The sequence below is a fragment of the Crocodylus porosus genome, unplaced genomic scaffold (assembly GCF_001723895.1).
Source record: "Crocodylus porosus isolate Cpor-Errol unplaced genomic scaffold, CroPor_comp1, whole genome shotgun sequence".
Taxonomy (NCBI): domain Eukaryota; kingdom Metazoa; phylum Chordata; order Crocodylia; family Crocodylidae; genus Crocodylus; species Crocodylus porosus.
This window is the reverse complement of record NW_017728932.1, coordinates 13,470,293-13,495,723: the sequence shown is the minus strand read 5'-3', so window position 1 is coordinate 13,495,723 and position 25,431 is coordinate 13,470,293. Positions and strand designations below refer to the sequence as shown.

General features: G+C 45.6%; 2 protein-coding genes across 5 annotated transcripts in view; one reads left to right on the top strand and one right to left on the bottom strand.

Annotated features, from left to right (window-relative positions):
- The window catches only part of CA4 (carbonic anhydrase 4), a 20,755-nt gene extending 12,408 nt beyond the window's left edge, over positions 1-8,347 (bottom strand). Inside the window, exon 1 of the mRNA XM_019545651.1 lies at positions 7,891-8,347. Coding sequence (XP_019401196.1) covers positions 7,891-8,077 — 187 coding nt within the window. The 5' untranslated portion in view covers positions 8,078-8,347. The remainder of the gene's footprint in view (positions 1-7,890) is intronic.
- Positions 5,012-25,431, top strand: part of ZNHIT3 (zinc finger HIT-type containing 3) — a 23,183-nt gene continuing 2,763 nt past the window's right edge. Inside the window, exons 1-3 of one of the 4 annotated variants that reach the window (XM_019545654.1) lie at positions 24,392-24,484; positions 24,585-24,616; positions 24,979-25,062. In XM_019545654.1, the coding sequence (XP_019401199.1) occupies positions 24,411-24,484; positions 24,585-24,616; positions 24,979-25,062 (190 nt within the window). In that variant the 5' untranslated portion in view covers positions 24,392-24,410. Of the gene's footprint in view, positions 5,091-24,391; positions 24,485-24,584; positions 24,617-24,975; positions 25,063-25,431 lie in introns of those variants that run through there. The other 3 variants (XM_019545653.1, XM_019545655.1, XM_019545656.1) reach the window with 3 other exon arrangements.

The window sequence follows — 25,431 nt, the reverse complement described above, 5'->3', positions numbered from 1 at the left end:
CCCCACCCCTCCATCTCTACCATTTCCCTTCCTCCTGCCGTTGCTCTCCAGGAGCAACTTAGTCACCGTATGCCGTTCCCCACGTTTTGCACTTTCTGCTAGAGGCGAGCCGAGTGCCCGGAGCAGGAGCAGAAAGAGGGAGGCAGCACAGTGCAATGAGGACACGACACACGGGCCCGATGACACTGGAAGGGAAAATGCCACCCCCCCTGCTCCCCAGGACTGTGAAGCTGGGTGGCTTGCTGGTGTCTGGGGGCAAAAATGGGGCACTGCGTGGCTACTTTTAAGAGTCACGCAGTCAGGACAAGGGTAGTGGTGGGACACATGGGTGCTGCTCTATCACCCGTGCTAAGGACAACTGGAGAACTGCTGATTTGCCATCTTTCGCAAATGCTAGCGTAGTTTAATTTCTGTTTAATTAATGACTAAAAGACTCTAATTCCTGCTTGTTTTTCTTAATGCCGTTCTGGAGGGGGCGTATAACTTGGCCTGAAAAACATTTCAAAGCCTGAAAGCTAGAAGGTGAGCAGCTCTGTCCTGTCACCTTCTGGCTTTTAGGCCTTGAAATATTTTTAAATTTAAAGCCTAGATTAAAGGCTTTCCGGGTCTTGTGCGCAATGTGCCTTCAGCCCTCGCATTTCCACGGTTGTTATATTCTCTGTTGCCTTGGTCTGGAACAATGCAGGGAAATGATTATTTGCAACTGCACCCCTGACGCTGATGCTGCAGCAGTTCGACAGCCTGACTAAGCCCTGCTCTGGAGAGCTTCCTACCATGGTGCCCGAAGGTTGTGATGGTTTTGTGGGCACAAATGAGCCAAGCTGTAAACATCTGCATTTAGCCCAAGTGCAGGAATTAGCCAGGATCTTGGCAGCGACGTGCCTGATTGGCATAGCTTTTGGTCCAGCGATTCTCAGCCGGCGTGCAACCAGATTCACAAGACGAACCCAGGAAATCTCAGTGCCCGAAGCATTCAGACCTGCTGTGTTTTTTCTAAGTCCTGGGCCATAGAAGAGTTGCTCTAGTATTTTCCTCTATTTAAAAGATAAGTGAAAAGTAAGTGCTGTCATTTTCCAAGGGGAGCTTTAAGCCTATGGAGGGGTGAGTTTGGAAAGGTTGAGAGCCAGTGTTTTAGTCTTTGGGAGCATCAGGCAGTGTTTTGTCTGTAGCGGGGTGGATGCCCCAAGACCAAATGTCGATGTAACAGATGAAGACCGCCAACCCCATTGGGTTCAAGGGCTGTTTTTTGGGCAGCCCTGGGTTAAGCCATGATACAACACGCACTGGATGAAACTTCACAGAGCTTACTGTTTTCGTTGACACCAGGGGTCAATCTGGCCTCTTTCCTGACGATGTTCAGCCTGGCGAATTGGTTAAATTTAAGGAGGGTTGTTATGCACTTGGCAAGTGGAACAGCCATGGTACTTATCTCTGCGTGTTGTCTGTCCACTTTGCAACCAGCTTCCTGGCTAAAAATATTTCTTGGCTGCGGCGCAGCCCTGAAACAATAAGCTTGCTTGCGGGGTTGTGTTTATTGTGAGGGGAGCCGTTTGTTTTAGCAATCAGGGCAGGCTCAGGAAAACGGTGACAGCTCCGCGCGGCTGGAGCCCTCGGCTCTGTTCAAGCCGCTGGGTCCAAAGGAGCGTGCACCTGATGGGGAGTCGGGACACTTGGATGCTGTTCCCAGTTCTGCCACTGAGCTACTGTGCAACCTTGGGCAAGACCCTTAAACTGTTTGTCCTTTGTTTGCCTGCCCGTAAGAGAAGCATTTTAGTAAAATCTATGGAGATCTGCAGATTAAAGGTGTGAAGGGGTGTTCTCTGTTGGTTTGTGCTAAGCATGTGGATCATATTCTCTGATATTTGGAAAGCCTCTTTGGACCTTGGTGCTTAAAAGATCCCCGAAGACTGATGTAGCAAGAAACTCCTCGTCAGATCTTCCATTAATATCCCTCCATCTGGCCAAGTCCTTTACTTGTCTCCTGTCCGTATTCCGTTTTGCTCCCCTGACATCTCCGTTTCCTGGTAAACACAGGAGATGGTGAGTTCAGGCTGCTTCTGACCGTGCCTATTGAAATGACCTGTATGCTGTACTTCGGATGACTGATGTGATCACCCAGGCATATTATTCCCCGATGTCATTTTACTGCTATCCTTATTTACTGCTGCTCTGAATTTGGCTCTTTCTTCCTCATTGCAGGGATAGATTTAGTTTTGCTCACAGTGGTTTTGCATTACAGTCTCTTTACAAGTGCCAGCTTGCATGCGCCATTTAAGGGCTCTGGTTGGTTTTATGAAACCTGCTTCCTTTAATAAAAAAAAAAAAAAAAAAGAAAGAAACCAAATGGGAAATCCATCCCAGGAAAGTCCTAATCAGCCGCCACAATGGGTAGGATCAGTCCCCAATATTTAGCACTACAGTTGGGGGTCTGTACCCTTTGCAAGAGAGGTGATCACTTGGATCTCTCCAGCTCCCGTCATTTCTACCCTTTGCCTGATACCTTTATTCTTGAGAGCCAGCTATAGGCCTGCCTTGCAACCCCTCCTGATGAGTAATCTTAAAGTTGAATCTTACTGTCAGGCTGGAAATTGATAAATAACCATCTTTATCTATAATGTCTTATCACTGAATATATACCAAACAGATCCCTATCTCGCATATCTGGTAAACTCTGTAAGTCTATAACTCAGCAGCAGGTGGAGAACAAAACAAATTACCTTTATCACTCTAAAACAAGGAATGATTCTTAAAATGGAGCTGTAAAATTTTATCAATTTTCACCTTTGCAAGGGGTCAGGAGAACGTTTTCCAGCCATGACCCAGCAATAAACTGGGACGACGTGCGCTCGTGATGGGTTTGACTGCCTTATCAAAGGAGGAAGCTAGCTTCTCATAAAACAAATGTGGGCTAAGGGGAGGGGGTTTCTTCTCTAAAGTATCTGGCTTTACTTCCTTTACTTCAAGGACAGCACCATAATAAAAAAAAAGGAAACCAAAGTTTTTCTGTGGCATTACCTTAGTTTTGCAGTTTCCGTGCCGTAGTGGCCGTGCCCCTCTAAGTCTTGGCCTTAGCCATGATTTTTGGTGTGCACCGATTGCAAATTTAGGGTTGGTAACTCAGGCAGTCAAAGGGCAGACGTTTGACCTCCTGGGTCCCCTTTGCCAGGAATGCACTTCTGCCTCCAGTTCCCCAGAACGGGCCTAGGGATAGCGTATGCCCTTGTTAGCTAGAAATTAAGCAGCCTATAGATGGGGCCTGTCCATGGTTTCAGACTGGCATCCTTTGCTATACTAGAAGGTACTGTCAGAGCAAATTAATTGCTGGTCAGTGTTATCTTTTTTCCTGCCAGGCTAATCTCTGATGTTCTCTTTTCTCCTACCAAGCAATGTGTTGGGTCGAAGAGGGCTGCAGAGGCAGCTGGACGTGGCCGTTGAGGAACCGCGGCTGCTGTGCTTCTGCAATGAGGGTCAGCTAAGCCATGTGAGTTCATGCAAACTGTTGACAGCCTGATGTACTCACCATGTAGACTGGTCCTTAAAATTACCGTTATTAATGATGTTGACTCTGTATGCACAAGAGAAAATTCCACTGGCTCATTAGATGTTACCAGAAACAGATTGCAAACTTAGTGAAAAATAACTTGTGACCTTTGAGCTGTGTTACCCCCAGGTGCCCCAGCACAGCAAACAATTCCTTCCCTTGGGATCCTTAACCCCTTTGTTGACTTAAGAGAGCAAGCATCAATCCAGGGAAGGGACATTTGCATTTGTCCTTTGATTGTGGAGTGAGGCATCCATTGCTTTGTTATAGGCAACAATGGTAAACCTTACTGGAGGAGTGGGGAGCCAACAGCTGTGATGGAGGTCTTGTATTTCTGACTCATGTGAGGAAATCCTCCTGCTTGCAACTTAATTCTCATTAAGGTGGGGGCTGAGCTTGGTGAGAGAGTTGTTCCTGAAGACCGTGATGGGTGAGCCACAGGGTATGTGGGTCGGGCCAAATGAGGAACCAGGAACTTGGGATTCCAAAATATGAGAATTGCGATATGGTTATTCAGCAATCGTGTTCCCTGAATGACTTCATATGTAGATGAAGCCTTTACAGGAAGGTTTTCAGAGAGGCATATGCAAGTGAGAACAGGTTACATTTTCTGCCTTCTCTGCAGATAAGTAACAAAGCCATGCCTGTCTGGCAAGAGTGACATGATGCAGTCAGGAGTCAAAACACATTGCAAAGCATAGTCTTTACATGATATAATACCCTTCCAAATGGGACAAGCAGCCTCCCAAGAGCTACTGCCTGTAAGATCACATGCAACTGCCCTTCAAGAAAGAGCTGCTGGGGCTTCCAGCTATTCAGGTCCATCCCTAGCCTGTTCAAATTGAATTTGATGCACTAAAAATTTAGAAGGCCGTATTGTTCCTGCATACATGATACGCATGATATCAGCTGCAATGAAGGGACAGCATTAGATAGACCCAATAATCCATAGGGTTGACTCCATGCCCATCATGCTGTGGTTTTCTCCAAAAAAGGAGAATGGTTAAATAAAGAAGAAAAGCAGGGTTCTCGATCTCTTCTGTCTAGAATAGGCCACAATGCTCCTTTGTTGTACTCGGTGCTGGATGGTTTGTGTTTAGGAAACAACTCAGTGGAAATTGCTGCCCTTCCATAGCTTTCTTACCAACCTCTAACCCGATCCTAATCCTGTGGAAAGGCATAAGTGGGCCCCAGGATCCCCCAATTCTTTCCCTCGCACCCCCCCGCAAAATCTCTTTATCAAGGAGCTGAGTCCCTTTCTGGCCTCCAAAGTCCCGACCGGGAGCCAAACCCTCCTCCTGGCTGGCTGAGCCCAAGGGCTTGTCCATGGCTCCGCTTTTATTGGCTATTAAGAATCCCTTCCATAAGATTCATTAGTTAACATTTAACTGCAGGATTAATGTGTAATGAGAGGGGTTCATTAGTAAATGTTTATACAGCACTTTGAGGGTGTAAAGCCCTATGCAAGTGCTAAGTGTTGTATTGATGCAACAGATTACAGAGCTGTCAAGTCCCCCGAGGACTGAAGCCTGCTTGTCAGATTCACAAGGTGAGGAGGAGAACGGCAAAGACAGTGAAATATGGCTGGGTGGTCTCACTGGTCGGCACATGCACAATAACCTGTGAACGCGACTGCCCTTGCTCGGTGCTTCTGAACTTAGCATGCCACATACATGTACGTATGAATGATCACGGGCCACCTCGGACAAGGCTTTACAAGCGTCGCTGAATGCTTACAAGATAAGAGGACAAGGAAGCGCCAGCTAACATATTCTGCATAAAGATATTAAGGTCAAAAAGCTATGTTGTGGTGGCCAGGGTAACTACTCCAAAATCATGATGTGCTGGATGGGTGAAAGGGCAGAGACGGCGGATGGATGTGCTGGATGCAAACCATTTCCCTTCTCCTTGTTCTGAGCTACCCTATTGTATTCTGCAGTTATAACACACTTCGTGTCCTTCCTTTATTCACGTCCCTGGTGCAAAGTTTGATCTCAGACATCTATGTTTAAGTGACATCATTTTACTGGTTCTGTAATACTAATCTATTGGCGGTTCTTGCCACTGTATTTGGAAATGGAAAAGAAGGACGAGACCCCCACTAATCAGTTGTGAACAGCACACACTTTGTATCTGATCAGCCCTGGAGGGGCACAGGGCTGGGAGGTCACGTAGGTCCCATGAGTGCCAGCCAGGATAGTCTAGCAAGCTTTTACCTGTGTGAGAATTTAAAAATGGATCGTGAAGACGTGAGCAATCAAATCTGCCATATGACCCTTCTCTTTCAGAAAACTGATCAGGTGGCACGTTTCATGGTTGAATCTCAAGGGTAAAGTGAGAGAACCCCACAAGCCCTAGGAGGAAATTATTTCTCAATCCCTGCTTTGGCAGTTGTTATAATCCTGTCACACCACATCTAGACCGGAATATGCTAACAATGGTGATTGTGCTAGGGATAGCTGGAGACTGAATTCAGCTTTAAAAAAAAAAAAAAATCTTCTCTCCAAGGGTTTCAGACATCCCCGTTGGAGCTCCTTAGGACTTTTCTCGTGCTCTGTTCTCTTCCGCCAGCACTAAGGTCCCGCGTTAGGAGGTTGCTGATCTCCAGGAGGGACTGGCTGGATCCCTCGGAGGCGCATCACTGCTGTTGTTAATGAGTTACGGTCAGAAATTTAGAAGCCGTGCATCACTGTGATATTATTTCTGATGTTTTACAACATGCTGCTATACTGCAATTGGGGCATAGTTATCAGAGAGAGGGTAGTGGATAGAGAGAGGGCAGTGGATGCTTAACTCAGACGAGTTGTTTTGTCTCTTGCACTGTCCCACTGGTGCATCTTCATTCAGTTGCTTCGCTGCTCTATGCCTCAGTTTTCCCAGTGTATAAAATGGGGACAATAATACTTGCCTCCTTTATAAAGCACTTGGTGGTGGGAGCTTTGCATAAAATGAGCTAGTGCGAAGACTGTGATGATCATGTGAAATGTCAGGGCTATGTGGAGCTAGAGGGGTTGCAGGCTGTAGTCCCATCAGCCTTGCTATTAATCCAGCCCTGGCCAATATTGTCCCTAGACAGACCTCCTAATAGTCAAAACCTTCAAAAAAGAGCCATGGGGACTCCAGCTCTGTCTTTAAATATTGCAAACAGAAATCAATTGCTGCAATGGTTTAAAAGCCTCAATCTCTTCTGAAAAAAATCAACACAAGAATGCGGCAAAATAAATGTACATTACTAGCTGCAGGCACGGATCAGAGTGGGAGGCTTGGAAAGGCAAAGGCTTATTATGTCTGTCTCCGTGTGCACACATACCTGCACTACACGCGGGAAGGTTTTTATAGGAAACCTTAAATAACAGAAGGCTGACAGTGCACAATAACAAGGACATATCTTTGAATGGCAAAGGTAAATTTACTGGTCTGCTGATTTGGGGAATTCAAAAAAACCCTGAAATGAACAAAAAGCCTTTTCCTTTCAATACCGTCCTATTTGAGTTCTCAGCCTGGGCTCACCACTGTAATTTCCAAGCACCTTAGACTTTAGCCACTTGACTCCTGAGCTGGTTTAGTTGCTTGAGATCTGTATCTGTTTAACGAGCTGTCCGTCTCAGTGCTGCATTTTCCTGAGAGGCATTAAATCATATGGAATTTTTTTTCTGAATCTAGCTTGTTCCTTTGTGGGGCCAAACGATGCTTCATTACTACCTTAGGACTCTGCAGTGTTTATTTTTAATTTCGAGTCTGTGTCTCTTTATATGGGAAAGGATATTTATTCCATCTTGTAGTGTTCCTCTAACCCAATATAAGCCACCTACTTTATTTTAATACTAATATTAGATCCTGACCTGATATCAAGCCTTCATCATCAGTGAAATTTGTGTTTCATGTTCATAGTTCAAATATCAGCTAATCTTAACATAGATGGCTCTACCTGGATAAAGTAGCATATGCTAGACTGTTCTCTCTCTTAAGAGAACCTGAATTGTTTCTTTTTTTTTTATGTATATACTTTAAAGAGACCATAGCAATATTAGAGGAAAGATTAAATTAAAGTATGCAGTTTATTTTAGTATTTTGTACAGACAAAAGAGATGCATCTTTGGAAGGAATATTTAGAATGACATGTAGGTTTTCCTGGAGAAAGGAAAGAAATGAGAATCCATACAGGTAAAATCTAGCCCAACAATAATGAAAATAAATCCACGTGTGCTATTGTGCTACAAATGACCTGAGAGAGAGACGAGCAAATCCCAGATTTGTTGTATATGTTTTGAGGGTGGTACTCAAAAATCAAACTACAAAGCAAGAGTAACCTTGATACCTAGGAGTGGGAAGAACAGGCAAGGTCTTACCTTCTGTTGCTGTCCTGACAGTGTGCAGGGAGAGCAGGAAAAGGAGCAGCACTTCCATTATCTGCCTTTTAATTGAGATAGGCTCAGGGAGGGAGCCAGAATTGATCAGAGTCCTTAGTCTGTGATCATATTTCTGCTCAGAGTTTTTATACTGGAGTAAGTAGTCTTGGTCAGACCTGATAGCCATAGTCAGGAAGGTGAACTCCTCCCCTTTGTAATTTCTCCAGCAGTACCCTACTCTGATTTGCTTTCTCCAAATGAACTGGGGGGAAAAAGGTAACACTTTACCACTCCTGAATGAATGTCCTGTGCTAAGACTGATATTATACTGAGTGGGAAGATGTCTAAGAGCCTCTTTTTTCTTTTTTTTTTAAATTCCCTGAACAATGGCAGTTTTTCTGATCGTGCACATGACCTTCAGATCAATGGTAAATGTGTTGATTGTGTTCAGTGCTTTGTGTAAAACAAACAAACAAAAATAACCCCCAAAACCACCCTAAAATAAAATAAGACCATCACAGTCTACTTCTTGATTTGTATACTCAAGTCTGATGGTATGATTATTAAAAGCTATTGAAATGTTCTCTTTTTCCCATATCTAGTCTGCCTTAAATAGCTCTATCCCACCATAAAATGCAAGTTGTAAAAACAGTTCTTGCCTGATCATTGTCACTGTACTAGATGAAAGCAAGAACTCTAATAAAAGTAATACAATTTAACTGTGGGCACAACTTTTTCATAAAACGGTCCTTTTAAAAACAAACAACAAACCAACCCCCTGCAAAAAAACCTGGTCCCTTTGCTATCCAGGAGGATGCAGGCTTTTTTTCAGGTCCCTTCCATCTGGGATCTTAACATCTTAATTCAAGCTCTCTGATTTAGTGGCCGACAGGCTATATCAGGAGTGGGCAATTATTTTGGGGGAGGGCTGCTTATTGAGTTTTCAGAGCAAGCCATCGAGGGCCGCATGACAGGCAGCCCAGGGCAGATAAATATTATTATTTTTTACATTTTTAGGGGTCCCATGGGCTGGATAGACTGGCCTGGCGGGCGGCAGGCCTCATTGTACCCACCCCTGGGCTACATGCTCAGCAAATGGTGTGTATTATCTACTACCAGCAAGTGCCTCCTCCCTGTCAAAGAGTGTATTATGTGAGGCCAACCTGAATTGTCAATACCGGATTTAGGACTGGCCTACATCCCAGTCAAGGAGGAAAGCAGAGGGAAGTCTGATTCCCTCCCCGACTTGCATCTCCCTAGACTCATGTTAGTGCACCCTGTTTCATGGCTTGCATGCTTGCATGGGATGCCTTTAGAGCCGGGAGTAGGGGGATAGGGCATGTGCAGAGATGAGCATATACTAGTTGCACCCCTAATGCACCGTCCAGCATTAGGGGTGCAAATTTAGACTGTATGAAGGGAGAGTTCAGGGCTTCCAGTAAAGGGTTGCAATAAATTATTCCCCTTGCATTCCCTGGCCCCCATGACACCTATAGGAAGACTCCCATGGTGTTAGAGTTAGCAGAGGCTCATGCTTGGGAGCTTTAGCCTTTCTAGAGTTTCTCAGACCGGTTGGTAAATGTTCATCTCCAGTTGTGGCTTCCATTGTCCTCCCCAAGCTATTCCTTTTCTTAGGCAAATAGCCCCATTCAGGTCCTGATGGCCCATACCCGCCCCCCCCCCCACAGCTCCCTGCAGAGAGCCACATCTGGAAGTTAACACTAGTGGAAGTTAACCCCTTCCAGGGTGGAAGCTGGCATGGAGAACAGCGACACGATCACAGAAGTTGTGCAAAGCGTTCTCACCTTCTCCGCACTGGGTAAATAGTAAAATGGGCACTGGGTAAATAGTAAAATGGGCCACGGTCTTTCCCCAGTCAAGAGTGAAAGACTGGGCATGATCATCACAATGTAAAATTTCCTTAGCAGTTCGCCTTTTAGTCGGATGATGATGCTTATAAACAAACCTCTGACAATGAGGGTTTGTTGGGTGGGATTTTTCCATCCCGGATTAGGTAGATTAAAAATATGAGCAGACAATAATTTACCCGGACGTGGTGCTGTACTACTGGATAATGACTGTAGCGACAGTAACAATACGTGGCTTTGTTATATTTTTTTGACTAACTAGTTTGGCAGCGTGCTCAGAGCTCCCCGGGGAGCGAGGAGGCTGAATGGAGATGGAGAGATGAGATGGCCACTGGGGAGAATGGGTCAGTGTCAAGTGGAGGCCTGGGAGGATGTGCCCGAGACATGATGTACAATCTTGCTCTGGTTTTGAGAGACGTGGATACAAGCTCTTTGCTGGGGAGGGAACTGTGGCATGCTCTGAGATTTTTCTCATGCTGTCTTGGCTGCAGTTTAAGTGCTTCCCTCCCTTCCTCCCTCCCTCCCAAAAAAATAAAAAATGCAAAGCTGTTCTTGCTGCTGCCTGAGCCCCTTGTATTTCTAACCGAAGTATCAGAGGTTGAGATCCAGCTTTTCAGCAGGATTCCACTTTTCCTTTCTTTCTGGAGCCCACCACCTCCCCTGGCGATACAAGTGCTGATTTGTATTAACCGGTTCGAGTTAGAGAGGCTGCATTTTGTTGTAACCACCATGCACACAGCGAGAGGAAGGCCACTCCTGTGTCAAAGCTTCTGGCTAGAGAAGATAGATCAAGGGAAGGAAGAAGTCAGTGCAGTGATGCTCGTTGTACAGATCCTTTGGCAGGGGGTACCAAAAACAGTAGAGTTTATGGCCTTGGCTGAGTTTCTGTTCACCTGGGGGCACTTGCAGTTTCTCTCAAACCAGACTCCCCTTTCCGGCTAGGGCTTTTCCTCTGCTGGGGGGACCCTGTGGGATAAGGGAAGCTATCCAGGGACTTCTGGACGCATCCTCCAAGGCCACGGATCCAAGCATGAAAGATCTGACTTTACATAGGATCAAAGGAAATGCTGTGGGAACTGGCACAACCGTTCATAAAGCCCTCCTGATGACCGCTGGTGACCCGGTCGTGCCGTTCAGACGCAAGCCTGGAGCCAGGAAGCCAGAGCAGTCGCAGCCTCTCTGAATGAACTGTGGCAGGCCGCTGGGTGCGTGAGGAAAGCAAACACAGGAGGATTACAGCAGGATGCTTTGGATCAGGCTCGTGGCTGGGGTTGAAGCAGATGAAGTAGTACACGGGAGGAAGAGGAGCAAGCGCCAGCCAAGCAGATTGCCTCCAGCTGCTGATGTGGCAGGGTCAGCTAACCCGTCAGACAGATGGGAGGCAGGTCTGAGACTCAGGAAAGGGGCAATCGTGTCTGAGCTCAGGTGGGGAGAGGTCTGTCCGATGGGCAAGCTGGGAAGACCCGCGCGCAGGTGACAGCACAAAGTGTTTTAAGCCTCAAAACCGGAGGATTTTACCAACTCCCTGGAGACCTCGTGACTGCACAGATGAGAAATGGCCCTGCCTTGTTGAGTGAGAGAACAAGTCGCATGGCCCCAGATCAAACTGGCTTTCTTCCCCCAAAACTTTTACCCAGGCTATCCCAAGCGATCGCGACTGGCAAACCTGGAAGATCCTGGTTCCAGTGCTTTGCATTTCTGCCATGGATCAACTCGTATCCTGCCCAGGTGCCAAAGCTAAGCTGTGCCATTTCTCCAGTGTCCCATCTGGACGGCGTCAGTATATTCAGCTTTGCCATCGTTAACCGTACTGAACCTACACCCACAGGTGCGCAGCCTTTCCGGCTCTGTGCGCGAGGGATGTTTCCTGCTAGCAGATGATAAAAGGCCTGCAGGATAAAAGTTGTCCTTTCTCTAAAGTAGCAGAGGCCAGCTTGCTTTTTTATTTGAAGGATTTCACTTGTAGATCCTCAGGTGTATTTCTGATTTTTTTTTTTATGTAACGGTTGTATCTGGCTTTTCAAGCACATGGACATGTTAGGCTGCTTCTGTGGTAATACCAGTCCCAGGAGCTAAACCTATCTCTGAACTTGGGTGTTTCGTTTCAGAAGCAAGTTGCAAAACAGCAGTGCCGTTTCACCAGATGGGCTTGTCTGCAGAGACCAGAGGCTTGCAGTCTCCTTTTGAGTTCAGTGACAGAGAGAAGGGTTTTATTGGTTGCAAGATTCACAGGTTCCCCTTTTCAGTGCTATATGCATCGATATTGGCCCTTTTAGACAAACTTACACAATTTCATTGCAGGTAAAAAAAAAATGATGGCCTTGACATCTCAGTGAATTGTTTAGACTATAAAAGGGGAGAGGGAAATGGTACAGGAGGTAGGAGGTCAAGATACTTTTATTTAGGCACTTTCAAACACGTTATCCCTGAGAAGCATGTTGCTATGGATGTGGGGCATATGCTCTCTCTTTTTGTGGCATGTTGCAAGCATTGAACTGGCGGCTGAACAATGGCCCGAGACATTAAAGCTTGACAGTCTCTCCGGATTCAAATTCCTGGGAAGGGAAATACGTGTATGGCCATAACATCAGTTAACTGAAAACCCAAGCCACAGAAATGCCTCAGAGGGAGCAAGTCGAAGATCAGCGAAAGCTTCTGTCTTGAAATTGTCCCAACAACAACATTGGAAGAAGATCACACACCCCATGTCTCTCTTCCTATCCAGAAAGGAAGACTTTAATCTTCATTAATTAAAACATAAATTGGATAAATAGACTCCTTGTTTCAACTCTCCTGTTTCCTGAATGTGCCTTATATGAAAGTGAATGGACGCAGATTGAAGCTCTGAGCAGATGGGTGGTGTTGACTCAAAGCTAGGCTGGGGGTTGCGACAAAGAGGTGCGATGTTTTCCGCCGTAAAAACAGCCAGCGTGCCCCGTGGCCGGTATAATTTGGGACAGGCTATTCACTATCCATGGTTTCTATGTGAATGAAGGGACAGTTGGGCTGAACGGTGGAAATGGGCAGCAACGTTTTTTAACCCAGGTGTCATCCTAGCATAAATGGATAAAACTGCGCCTCATATCCTCCTGCAAGGGACACGTCTTGGGAACCCTCCTACATGCGATTCCCTCTGCAATCCCGGCAGGTAGCGTTACTGTCATTTGTTTGTATCACAGCGTCATTGAACCCCCAGCTACACTTAGGCTATATTACTCTGAACAGCCTCTTACGGGTGGTCTGAGAGGGGCTAGGTGTGTATGTGTCTGACACCGCCATCTACGCAGAGAAAAAAGGGAGCAAGTTGAGAAACGCTTGGCTCAGCTGCCACCTTGCCCCCAGCAACATCTTGCATGTGATTTCAAGCACATGAGCTCTATCCCAAGCCATTTTGTGGAGACACCATGAAGACAATGCACGCTACCGGCTTTCTACAGGTGCATCGCACCATTTCAAAGTGAGCGCATAGAGCAATGTTTCAGTGCAAGATGAAATGCTCTGTTTAAATGATTCAGTTCTGCGTGGTTTGGGACTTTAACCCCTCAGCTCATGCACTCATGGGAATACGGCCCTTGAAGGTCATATTACATTTGGTCTTACTGTTGGAGCGTGACCTCTCCCAACAGCATGCTTATTTTCTCTAGCTAAAAAAATGTGATAGGCAATTTGGGATTTTACCCATCGGTTTCTTATCAGGAAACTTCCTTCCAATAAACCCTTCTGGCTTATCAGCAATAAAAAAGGCAATCATCTATCATTTTACATTAGTTCATGGGCACTGGGAATGTTCTTCTTGACTGTGTACATCTCCTGGATGGAATAGCGTGTCCCTTCAGCATAAAACCTTGCGTGTAAAACAAAGCAAACAGTCCAGACGTCTTTATGAGCGGTGGTCCATCAAAGAGCCAGTCAAATCTTATATTTATGGACACATTAAAAACCACGCAAAAACGTGCAAATCCTGCAGTTATCTAGTTGGTGTAAGGTTCTTGCTTAGGCCGAGTAGATTGGTACTTCCTCTCTGTGTGTTATGCCCTCCTCATGCCTCTCGTCTTAAATTTGCTCGCAAGGTCCTTGGAGCAGGGGCTGTCATTTCCCTGTAAAATTAACTACATAAACATTTACCCATGTTTTAAATTGATATTAGAGCTTTTAAGCCAGGTGGTTTGTGCGTCCACCTGGAGAACCCCAGGAGGAGGTTTCCATTTACCACCTTAATGATGAGGATGTTTTGTCAAAATGTGACAGTCATGTGGCCTTTTTGTTGCATACATCTAGTTCCTGATCCCTGGGGCCTGTTTTTTTCCCCAGAATTGCTAAGCATCCACAGAGACCCGCAGGAGCTCTGCCAATCCAATTCTCATTTGTCCAGTGAGGGTCTCAAAATACCTGCCCCCAAGTATCCCACTTTAAAAAAAAAAAAAAAAAAAAAAAGCCTGGACCTCAGTCTTTCCACCCCTTTTTCTCTGTCTGTAAAATGAGTAGAGTCATACTTTCCTGCCCAAAGGTAACTTTGAAACTAAATTTATGTGTAGGACTTGGAGATCTGGGATGAAAGGCAGTGTAAATGAGCAAAGTATTTTATTACTGAGCAACTGCTTGTTTGCACGATGTCAAATAATATATGGCTCTTACATGGCACTACCTTAGAAGGTTGCAAAGCACTTCATGAAGTGCATATTAAAATAAGGAAATAAAGAATAGAAGAGAGCTAAAGCAAGGGAGTGGCGGTGGGACATAGGTGGAGAAAGATATTCAGGTTAAATATAGGTCCAGCACTCCCAGGTAAGAAGGGTTATCCAGGGGTGATGGAATTGCTCTAAACCTATATTCAGCTTATTTCTTTGCCACAAAGCTCATCTCAGCTATCTGTTTTCAGACTAGAAAGAGCATTTCCCTACTTCACAAGGGTGTTGTGAGGATAGATACGTTAAGGATTTTGAAGGGCCCAGAGGTTAGAGGCCCCGGGGGCCGCACAAGTATCCACAGCTCTGGCTGAGTAGGTGGTCCAGTGTCTCTCTTTGTTTTCAGAGTCAAAACACTCCTTACCTGTATTTTTGAAAGCTCAAGTCAAAGCTTTGACTGAAAAGGTGAGCATCTGGCTTCATCCTAAATGTGTAATCAAGAAGCAACTTCCATGATTACATTAATAACTGTTAAATCTAATCGTACGATACAGGATTTTTCTTTTGGTTTTCAAATATATTCGACCGTATCGAGCAAACCCTAGAATTTCTCTTTGATATGGCCGCAGCTTCACAGGAAAGCAAATTCCCGAACTGAGGAGCATTGCTGGTAAAATGTTCAGAAGTGCCTAAGTTGCACCAAGTTAGTCTCCTAAGCAACTGAAAATGTATATTTTACTGCTTCTGGTCTCATTGTTTCTATCTGAACTCAGTTTTTCCTCTGCCCTATACATTACTGGATCAGCAGCTCTTATGGATGGCTGTCGGGAGCCCTGGGCTGTAGTCGAGGCGGTGGCAGAGCTTGTAACGAGTGCGCAGCAAAACATCACGCCAGCAGCATGGCAGATGAAGTTTGTAAGAGGAGGATAAAGGAAGCATTTGCTTTGAACTCCATAACTGGAATGTGTTTGTAGAGGATTAACCCATCATCGATAAATGTTTTAATAAACAGTCGCCTGTTACAGGACCGAACTGCTCAATACTTGTGCTTGCGTATCGCCATTCATATTTCATAACGCTTTATGCTGATATCCCGATATCTCTTTATACGGCCTACTGCTTGTGTTTGTAAAATGATTACCACATCCCACAAGCATGCATTAACTCTTCATGAACTGCCTGCAAATTAACCCCTCAGTATAGAAGGATGAAGTCTTTGGGTAGAGGCGATATCTTTTTTTAGACCAACTCAATCGTTGCAAACAAGTTTTGCAAACATGCGTCCTTCCTTGGGCAAAAAAAAAAAAAAAAAGAAAAAGAAAAAATGGTGAGAGAGGTGGGATTTCATACCATCTTTCATCTCTCTCATCGTTTTTAATTTCTTTTTTTTTGCCTGAGGAAGGACGTGCGTTTGAAACCTTGCTTTCCTTTTCCAGACAATAGATTCTCATCTTGGGTTTTCAGTTTGCTGACTGCTGTCAGTCCTGGGGACTTACCAGTTCATAGTTTTTTTTTTAAGTCTTTGAGAGGCCAAATAGCATGATGACAGACAGTTTTCTGCATAGAAGGGTTTAAAAAGGCAGGGGTGGGGCCGTAGAAAAGACATCCAGTGTTATATGAACCAAAAGCAACTGTTTGGGAGTAGAAAAGGTACCTATGCATCAGTGTAAACTTGTGTACTGAATTGCTTGCTTGGCTGGGCTGATACGATGTGAGAGCAGCGGGGGCAAGAGTCCCTCTGCTCTGCTCCTGGAGACCTCTGGCCTCCTAGTTTTGCCATTTCTCTCCCCTGTATGAAGCCATGGGAGGCTTTTTTGTAACAACATTGCCCTCTGCTGTTTAATATACATCAGATGTCTATTAAAAGCAAACTTTTGGGTTCAGCTAGGATCCAGTACTTTAAACCGAGTTCTTGACATTTGTGCACCTTAAATACATGAGAATAATAATAAATGGCCTATAACAAATGTGCAAGCACAGACGCTTGTTGTTTGCCCGCTTACATACCTGCCTCAGAATTAGATGAATGCAGAATAGGATTTCCCAAAATTATCTAAGCAGCTTAAGTGTGTTGTTTCCACTCTTTTAAATAAGAATTAAGCACCTAACCCATGCAGGTACTTTTGAAGAGCCCATTAATAGGTCCTTTCAATCAACTTGCTTTTGAACTTTGAAAATGAGATGAGTCTCAGACCTGCTCCATTTGGATGGAGTTCACAAACTTTTTCTTGCTAGAAATAATAGGTCTGCAATGATAGGCTCCCATTTCAATGGGTTCTGCTCAGACAGGTTGTTCTGCCTTCCTGGAGCCCCTTTAGGACATTGCAAAGCCTTAAGAGAATTACAGGCTGGGAGAAATATGGTGTGACGATATATGTACTAAGTATGCTTAGTCAAACTGAAGAGCCCTTGTTCAGGCCAAAGGTTGTTGGTTGTCTCTCTTGTTTTGCAAGTTGGGTTTCTGAGTGTTCTCTGTGTCATTTATTAGGTGCATTTGAACTTGTCTAAAGCAATATTTTTTATTTTAATTTGGGGGGAAAAGCTGGATTATGTGAGATGTAATAATTAATAATGCGTATAACCCATTTGGCTGTGGGAGAGATTACATTAAGAAAGTACTAGCACAGAGGTGGGAGTCTTGCTGTCCATCGCTCTCACACCAGTGCTGAAGAAGGGCAATAACTGGCAGATTTCAGTTATGAAATTAAGTGTTAATCCACCTGCCCATGAGGCACTAAAATGCTGTGTGATATGAAAGCTGGACATCTTTTTTCTACAAAGAAATTAAATGCAATAAGGGAGAAGGGGGACATGATGCCAACCAGGCACTTAAGCCAGAGATTCTCAACCAGGGTATCAGGGCACCCCGGGGAGGTGCAAGGTTTTTCGAAGGGTGCCCTGAGAGGTGAGGAGGTAAATGCAGGCTGTGGCTCACCCCTGCTTGGCCGCTGCCTGGCCTCTCTGCAAAGGGATAAGCACTGAAATAAATACATTTGCTTTTGAAATGGGGTATTGTTGAATTCGGGGTGCCTCAAGTGAGTCAAACAAGGACTTGCGGGCCCAACTCTAAAGGGTCGAGAGCCACTGATTTAAGCATGTGCTTAACTTATAAGCACACATAAGTAGTTCTACTGAGGTCGTTGTCATCACTTAGTATCTGAAACTTAACCACAGACTTAAATGCTAGGCTGAATTAGAGCCTACCCAAGCAAGGCTAAAGATTTCTGCCCAATGTGATGCTCCTTTACTACATTTCCTAACTGTCCAATCCATCTTTCTGTCTCCGTGTCATCTGTCTGAATCGGGGCCTGAATTTACATTCATTTCTTTTCAGAATACCATCAGGGACTATTGAACCAATCATATAATTGCACTGTAGGCCGTGACAATTTACTCTCTGATAAAGGTCACTGTAGACAGATCAATTATGCTTTATTAAACATGTTTACCACCCTTGGCCATCCAAGCAACCAGAAGGTGCTTGGTTATGCCCCTGAGTTAATAACCCAAATATTTAAATACACACAGGTTAAAGTTTAATTTGCTATTAAGAGGATGACATGGCAACAGAAGCCACATGGAAAAAAATTCATTTTTCAGTTGTGGAGCAGGATCATAGTGCCGCTTGCTGTCGCAGCCTGTGGGATGTGCAGGACGATCTTTTTTTGGCAGTTTAAGATTGGATATTCCACCATGAACAGAGACCTAAATTGTTCTGGCAATGGTACAAAAGTCTGGAGCTCCCAGCTAGTCCTCGGACTGGGTATCCCCCAGCTGACCATTAACTTAATATCTGTGGCCTTCAACTGCACAGTCATTTTCACCATCGTGTCTACAAAGGATCTGCATAAGCCCATCTTTGTCCTCTTCTGCAATTTGGCTTTTTCTGACCTCTTCACCAGCTCTTCAGGTTTTTGGATTTCAGTACTGTTCATCACTGACCCAGAAAGCACCATCTTTGGCTCCAAGGACATCCTCATACCTTATGCTTTCTACACCATATCTATTCTGTCCACCATCTATAACCTAGTCAGCATTGGCATTGAACGCTACTTGGCTGTGGCAGAAGGCTTCAGGACAAGGTGCAGGATTTCTAGGAACCAGGCACTGGTGGCAGCTCTCATTAACTGGACACTTGCTTTCCTTTTGGGTGGCATGCCTTTGATGGGCTGGGATTGCTATAAGAAGGAAAATAGGTCTGTTCTGTACAGCCCCCTTTGTATTGACTATCTTATCTTCATCACCATCCCAAACTGCGTGGTGGCCTTTATCTTGCCTTTCTTCACCTACCTGAGCATCATTGTCATCTTAAGGAAACAGAAGTGTGCAATGAAAGCGCACAGGCAAACTCTTGGCGCCTACAAATCAGCTGAACTCCAAGTTGCCATAACTAGTATTTTTATTTGGCTTTTAGCACTGGTCTCCTATGCCCCCTTTTTTGCTGGAGTCATACTAGATGCAACCATGCAGTTGTGCCCCACCGGGGCATACCCGAGCGTCTTTGTATTCCGAAACTGTACTGCTATGATGATAACCATGAACAGCTTGGGGAACCCCATCATCTACACACTGAAAGTCAAAAACCTGGGGCATAAGCTCAAATTGCTGAAGTGCCCTTCCAGCAACCGCATCCAAGTGCAGGCTATTGGGAATAGGTAATCTTCCTTGAAACTGCATAAGCAGGACTAGAACTGCATGGCTCGAATCAGACAGCACACTCGGTATATTCATGTTGGTAACTTTAACATGGTACAGATCTACTTTTCCAGGCTAGTTTCTTTTGTAAAGACTCTGGCTGCCTCCCGTGAAGCTGAACTCAAATTTGGCCGTGTCGTAGCTTGGGTTACAAGTGGGGATCCATTTCAGAACTGGAGTGACGGGACAGCTCCCTGGTAAGGTTTGGGACAAAGCAGGACAAAGGTTTGGGGCAATTCTCCCGTTGGAATAAACCGCACTGGATTGGGACTCTAAGTGTCTTGCCCAGCATTGTATCTGTGAAGAAATTCAGAACTGAACACTTAGGGGAGCAAAAAGGCAGAAAAAAAGGCAAAAAAAAATCGTGTTTCTGAGTTGATACTGACCGTGACCAATTATTAGACTGTATTTAGAAATGCCGTCTATCAAACGGTCTCTTAGGCTGCTTCTCTGGGAGCATTTCCGCATCTTCTCTTTGTCTCATTATGATAAAAGTAGCAATATTGGCATTTCAAAAGGACAGAGCAAATGAATGGCTTTTACAGCGTGTGAACTAGAATTGAATTTCCAGTTAATCCTTGAACCCTAAACACAATGGATAGGAGCGGCTATAGTGTGTTTGCTGACATTTCTCAGTTGTGTGCCTGATTTGTCTATCTCTTTATTAGACACCCAAGGTTTATTTTGCATTAAGAGATCAAAATCAACCCATTGCGAGTGTTTGTTTTGCAGTTGGAAATGTGCCTGACCTGCGCTGGAACAGCTACCAAAACGTTGTTCATTCTTTGTACGGCTTTATCAGCCTAAACGCCCTCGGGAGCCCTTCGGTTGATTTGCAAGCGCATTTTCAGAAAATGGGAAACAAATTAGTTTCAATTCTTTATTTAAAACCAGTAAAAAATGCATTTGTAAGTCTGTTCTTGTACATTTTTAATATAACACTTAACGTTTTTGACTGTAGCACTTTCAATTGCCAAATGAGTCTTTTTGGGAAACATTGACAACCATGTATTTTTAAAAAATTTTTCTCGCTTTTACTTCTCATACCTCACCCCCTGCGACTTGAATATTTGAACCGTAGCTTCAGTTAACAAACAAACAAACAAACAAAAAAAAAACCATGCTTCAAGCTTGCCACCTCGAAACTTCAGTGGAAAGACTGTGTATAATATATATTTTTCTCTAAAAGGTAAATATTTTATCATTAGTATTAAAATTCTACTTTACAGAATGAGTGTTTTCCTCTAGATCACTTGCTTGAATAGTTCATATTTTGTTACTTCAGTAGTAGATGTCAAGATGAAAAGCAAAATTTCCACATTGCTTAGTGTTATCCCAAATCAATTGTAGGGTTCTATTAGAAAGATTGTGTAATCAAGATTAGTGGTCTCTAAACCAGGGGTGGGCAATTATTTCGGGCGGAGGGTCACTTACTGAGTTCTGGCAAGCCATCGAGGGCTGCATGATAGGCAGCCAAGGGGAGATAAATATTAATTTTCTAAATTTTTTTAGGGGCCCTGCGGGCCGGATAGACTGGCCTGGTGGGCCGCATTTTGCCCACCCCTGCTCTAAACCCTGACAGGTATAGTTGTGATCTTTTCTTAAGAGATCCCTGTGGCTCAGATGTATTCTTCTGATTTAAAATGGCTGGTGAAAGAGACCTAGCATCTGATGAAGTGAGCTCTTGCTCATGAAAGCTTATGTATCTTTGATTCGGTAAGTCTATAAAGTGCATCTCTGCCCTGCCTGTTGCATGGTTTGGGACCATTTATTAACGTCATGCTAATCTCTGATTCACCCCTCTTCCCCACCGCAAGTTAAATAATCAAATAAGCATTTGAAAATCAGACTTCAGAATACCAGATGGTTGTTTTCCAAGGGTTTTGTTTGCATTGTTATTTTTATACGTGTAAAGGCACAGGTGAAATTTTCCTTAAATAGGATCAACATTTCTTGTTGGTTTTTTTTAAGAGGGCATGAAACAATAGGTTTAGTTTAATCTAAGGATGCATCAATTATTGTAATATAAAGGAAAAGTCTGTAACATTTATAGATTAGTGATTTAGTGTTTGATCATATTGGTATTGAAAGCCATCTTGTATGCGATTGTACGATAAAGAAACTAGGACACTACATTTTCATTTTGAAGAATTAAAAGGTAAACATTACCTTTATGCAAATAGAACTAAGCAGGGAAATGTGTAATGTATTAAAATAAATGATGTAAATATATCATTAGGGGAAAGCAAGATGCATTCTGTTCCTTTTTTTATTAAATGTTCCCTGTACCATCAAGGACTTCAGAAATGATTTATAAAAGTCTAAACATCTGGTTCTCACTAATTATATTTCAAGCTGAACTTTAAAACAGGAGATTAAAAAGACAGCAACCAAAGGGCAAGGCAATATGGATCAAATTGGGGGTGGTTTATTATGTTTAGCTTCATTTACATCCAGGTTGACCTTAGAACCTGAGATGTAGCAACCAGCACATGCAACATTATCATTTATCTCTTGTGGTGATTGCAGAAGAGATCAAAATAATTTTGCAAGCAAGATAGCAGTTGGAATGCAGCCAGAGATCCCTTTGAAGAGAAAATAATCCTAAATCTATTAGTCCTCAAGTAAATTATGTCGCCTCTTCTTAGTAACATGAAGAGTCCAACACCAATTTAACCTAGAGGAAGTGTGCTCTGGTGCGCAGAGCCTGGGCGACGGGGGATTACAGGAGGCATGGATGTGCTGCTTAGCTCTGCCACTGATCTATTCTGTGACCTTGGGCAAGTCACTTCACCCTTCTGTCCTTCTATTTGCCCTTCCTGCTCTATCTATTTAGACGATACACTCGCTGCCCCACCTCAGGAGTTTTGCTCTGAAAACCAGGCCCTCAGTGTGGTTTGGCAAATCTAGGTGCTATTACAATGATATGAAGAAGCAGAAGCAGGTCCTGTCATAGGTGAGGGTTTGGGTTTCGTCGTCCTGTACCAATGATCCTATGCTGAAGGGGTGCTCCTGGGGTGGAGGTGCATGGACAGGGCTGGCCTAGAGAGTCTTATGGATACTGCTGGGCCAACATTTCGTATACCGTTGCCTGCAGTTGTATGGGGCTGGACTCTGACTTCGGAGGTCCTTTCCCGACCTCTGTCCCTGCAATGGATGAGTACGTAGAGCAGCACTGTGATCTTAGAAAAGACCCTTTGACCAGCAGTGGCCAACCTGCAGCCTGTTGAAATTGCTGGAGTCCATGCAGGTGCTGGCAGTGGCGTGCATGGAGCTTGCTAGAACAAGGACCTTCTAGTTGCTACCTTACAACAGCAGGGGTGACGGTTTTAGCAGGTGTGCCACTAATTAAGCTCCACACCCTCCTTGAGTGCCACTCCAATTGCCTTCTCCTGCCTGGTCTGCTTTCTGGTCCCTGCCCCTTCGCTGACATGCTGCGCGTGCTGCAGGATGACCACCTCTGCCTTAGGGATTACCCAGAATTTAAAACTTAACCTGAGCACAGGTGAAGTGCTCTCTGCTTGCAGTGCCACAGGAGGGCAGGAGTGGTCTACTTGCAAGCCAAAGAAGCAGGGTTTTCCCAGTATTTTTTCTGATCTCAGCAGCTGCAGGTACAGAGCTGAATGCTTTTCTTGTCTGGGTATTCATACCTTCCACACTGTTGTGGCATCTGAGTGCAAACTGCCGTTTCTTCTTCTGTGCGAGGATGAACCTACAAGACTGTGTTGCTTATATCAATCATCTGTGCTGGAAATGAAAAATGCATCATAAATCCAAGGGAACCAGAACTGAACCCGCTTTTTACTGGCTTGCTGCAAGAAGAAACAAGGTCCCAAGGAATGCATGGCACCGAGGAGCATGTGCAGATGGGTTTTCAGTTCATGGCCAATTTATACCAGCATTGTTCTTGGGCTTTGTGCCATTTGCGGAGTAAGATAAAAGTTTGGGTAACTGGAGTTCATTCAGTTTTACCATTAACTGTGCCAGGCAGTACCTATTTCCTTTAGATTATTATATCTCACCAGCAAAGTTGGGGAGGAGGGTCAATTCTTTTTGTTTTCAAAACCCATCCGCATTATTAGGTTGGAGGTGCAGCACTGCTACTCACCTTGCTCAGCAGTAGACTTGGCGCTCAGCTGCAGGATGCTGCTGGTGTCCCTGAGAGATGTATGACGTGGTCTGCAGCTTCTCCCCCACTTTTGACCTGGTTTATAAGAAGACTCCTTCCAGGAACACATCACTGTATGCAGGTTAGCAGCCTAGCTGCAGTACAGTCGATCACACTGGTGGCCTCTCACTGAGCAGGAGTATTTCTCTTTCTCTGCTTCCCTATTCCTTTGCAGATGCTAGACCATCCTTTCCCCTTGTCTTTCCCTCTCTTCTGGAAGAGCCATGTCACCCTTTCTCCACCTGAGTCCCAAACCATGTCAGACTCTTGTCTCAAGATCCATCTTTTTTGGCCTATTGCCTCATCCAGCTCTCTTCCAAGAAAGACCCTCCCTAAATTACACGAACTGGAACATGTGTGCAGTCTGGAGTTGGGAGAGGGAAGTAATGAAAACCAGCAGGAAAAGGGAGGAAATGTTTGCCCCTGCAAAGCTGTCCAAAGCAGAGCACTATGGAAAACAACACAGCATCCCATTCAAAGAGAGATCATCCTTTTAAAAGCAACACCCTCGGTACTTTTAAAGGCATGCGTTATTTTCAAATGTGCTTCTGTTTGTAGATTCCTGTCCAGAAAACTGCTTCTGTGAAATCCTATGTCGTCTTTAGCAGCCCAGGAGACACTGGGGATGCAATAAAGCCCCTGCCAGAGAGGGGAGGCGGTGGCATGGGGAAGCGCCCCCCTTTTATTCGCGTTATGCTGGACCCTCCTATTTGTGTTGCAAGTGGTGGCATGGGGACCCCCCCCTTTTATTTGGATGATGTTTTATTTGGATGATGGGGGACCCTTCTATTATTTGGGTTGCAGGCAGTGACATGGCGGGGGCGCATTTTTATGCCTGTGAAGGCATCAGTTTAATAGTCTTTAAACAGCACCAACTCCTTGTACTTGCTCCAGCTGCATCTCCACCCAGCCCGGGGCCGCGCGCACGCGCACTGAGCACTGCGCCTCGCTCTCCCCCCACCCTTGTATCGGCGTTGGATTGGTTGCCTCTGCGCTCGACAATCGATTGCTCTCTCCGCTCCGGGCAGCATCGGCGGTGGATTGGTCGCCCCTGCGCCTCAGCGCTCGATTGGTCGAGCGGCCCCGGGCAGCTCGGCTGTGGATGAGGTGGAGGCGCTCGGCGCTCGGCCGCGCGGGCTGGCGGCGCACGCACGTGGGCTGCAGATGGCGGCGGGGGGCTGCGGCGTGTGCGGGGCGGCCGCCCCCAAGTACCGCTGCCCGCGCTGCCGGGAGCCCTAGTGAGCCCGGGCTGGGGCACGGCGGCGGGGGGGAGGGTTAATTTGTGAGGGGGGGGTATGCGGGTTGACCCCGGGCTCATGCCTCTCGTCTCTGTTGCAGCTGCTCCGTGCCGTGCTGCAGGCAGCACAAAGGTAAGGCCCAGGCCACATCTCGTGCAGCCCCAGCGCATCCTCCCAGCCAAGCCTTTGCCCTCAACACCTCCGAGGGAGTCCAGCGCCTTTTGGGGTCCGCCTCCCTGCCCTCCGTGGGAAGGAGTTTTTGCCAGTCTCCTGTTGCAAGTTGTCACCTGCAACAGTCCAGCTCTTTGCACAGGAGGCTACTGTTAAATCCCCCCTTCAGCCTTCTCTGGCGTAAATAAACCCGGTTCTGTCAACCTCTCCCGAGCCCTCCCATATCCTTTCTGTATTGCGGTGTTGGTGCTGAATAATTGCTTCCCGGGATCTTGCTGCTCGCGTTCCTGCTAACGAGCCCGTCTGCCCTGGATTCCCAGCAGAGCAGTGTGCGGCCCGACGGGACCCGTCCGCCGACAGCCCGCCCACCTCCCAGCAGCCGGGCGCGGGGACATCGGGGACCCCAGGTACGGCCGCAGATGCGTGAGGGGCTCGCCCAGTGTGCCGCATGCTTCTTTTTAACCTGGGGGTTTTGTGTCATCCCCCGCAAGAGGTTACAGGTCTGCTGGTTAGCGCCTGCGGGGTGAAGTGAAGCTTATTGCATCCACTTCAGCAAGCCGTGGATAACCCCACAGAGCTCTTTGAATGGGCTGAGGGCTGAAAGTCACAGGGAGGCAAACGTTGCCCCTGCCTTCACCAAGCGCTGCCCCTTGTCAAGAAACCACATTTTGATATAAGTTTATCCTATAAGTTTATCAGGGGTGACCACCAGGATCTGGGGGAACATCTGTTCACCAGAGCGCCCCAAGGGATGACGAGGTCGAACGGTCACAAAC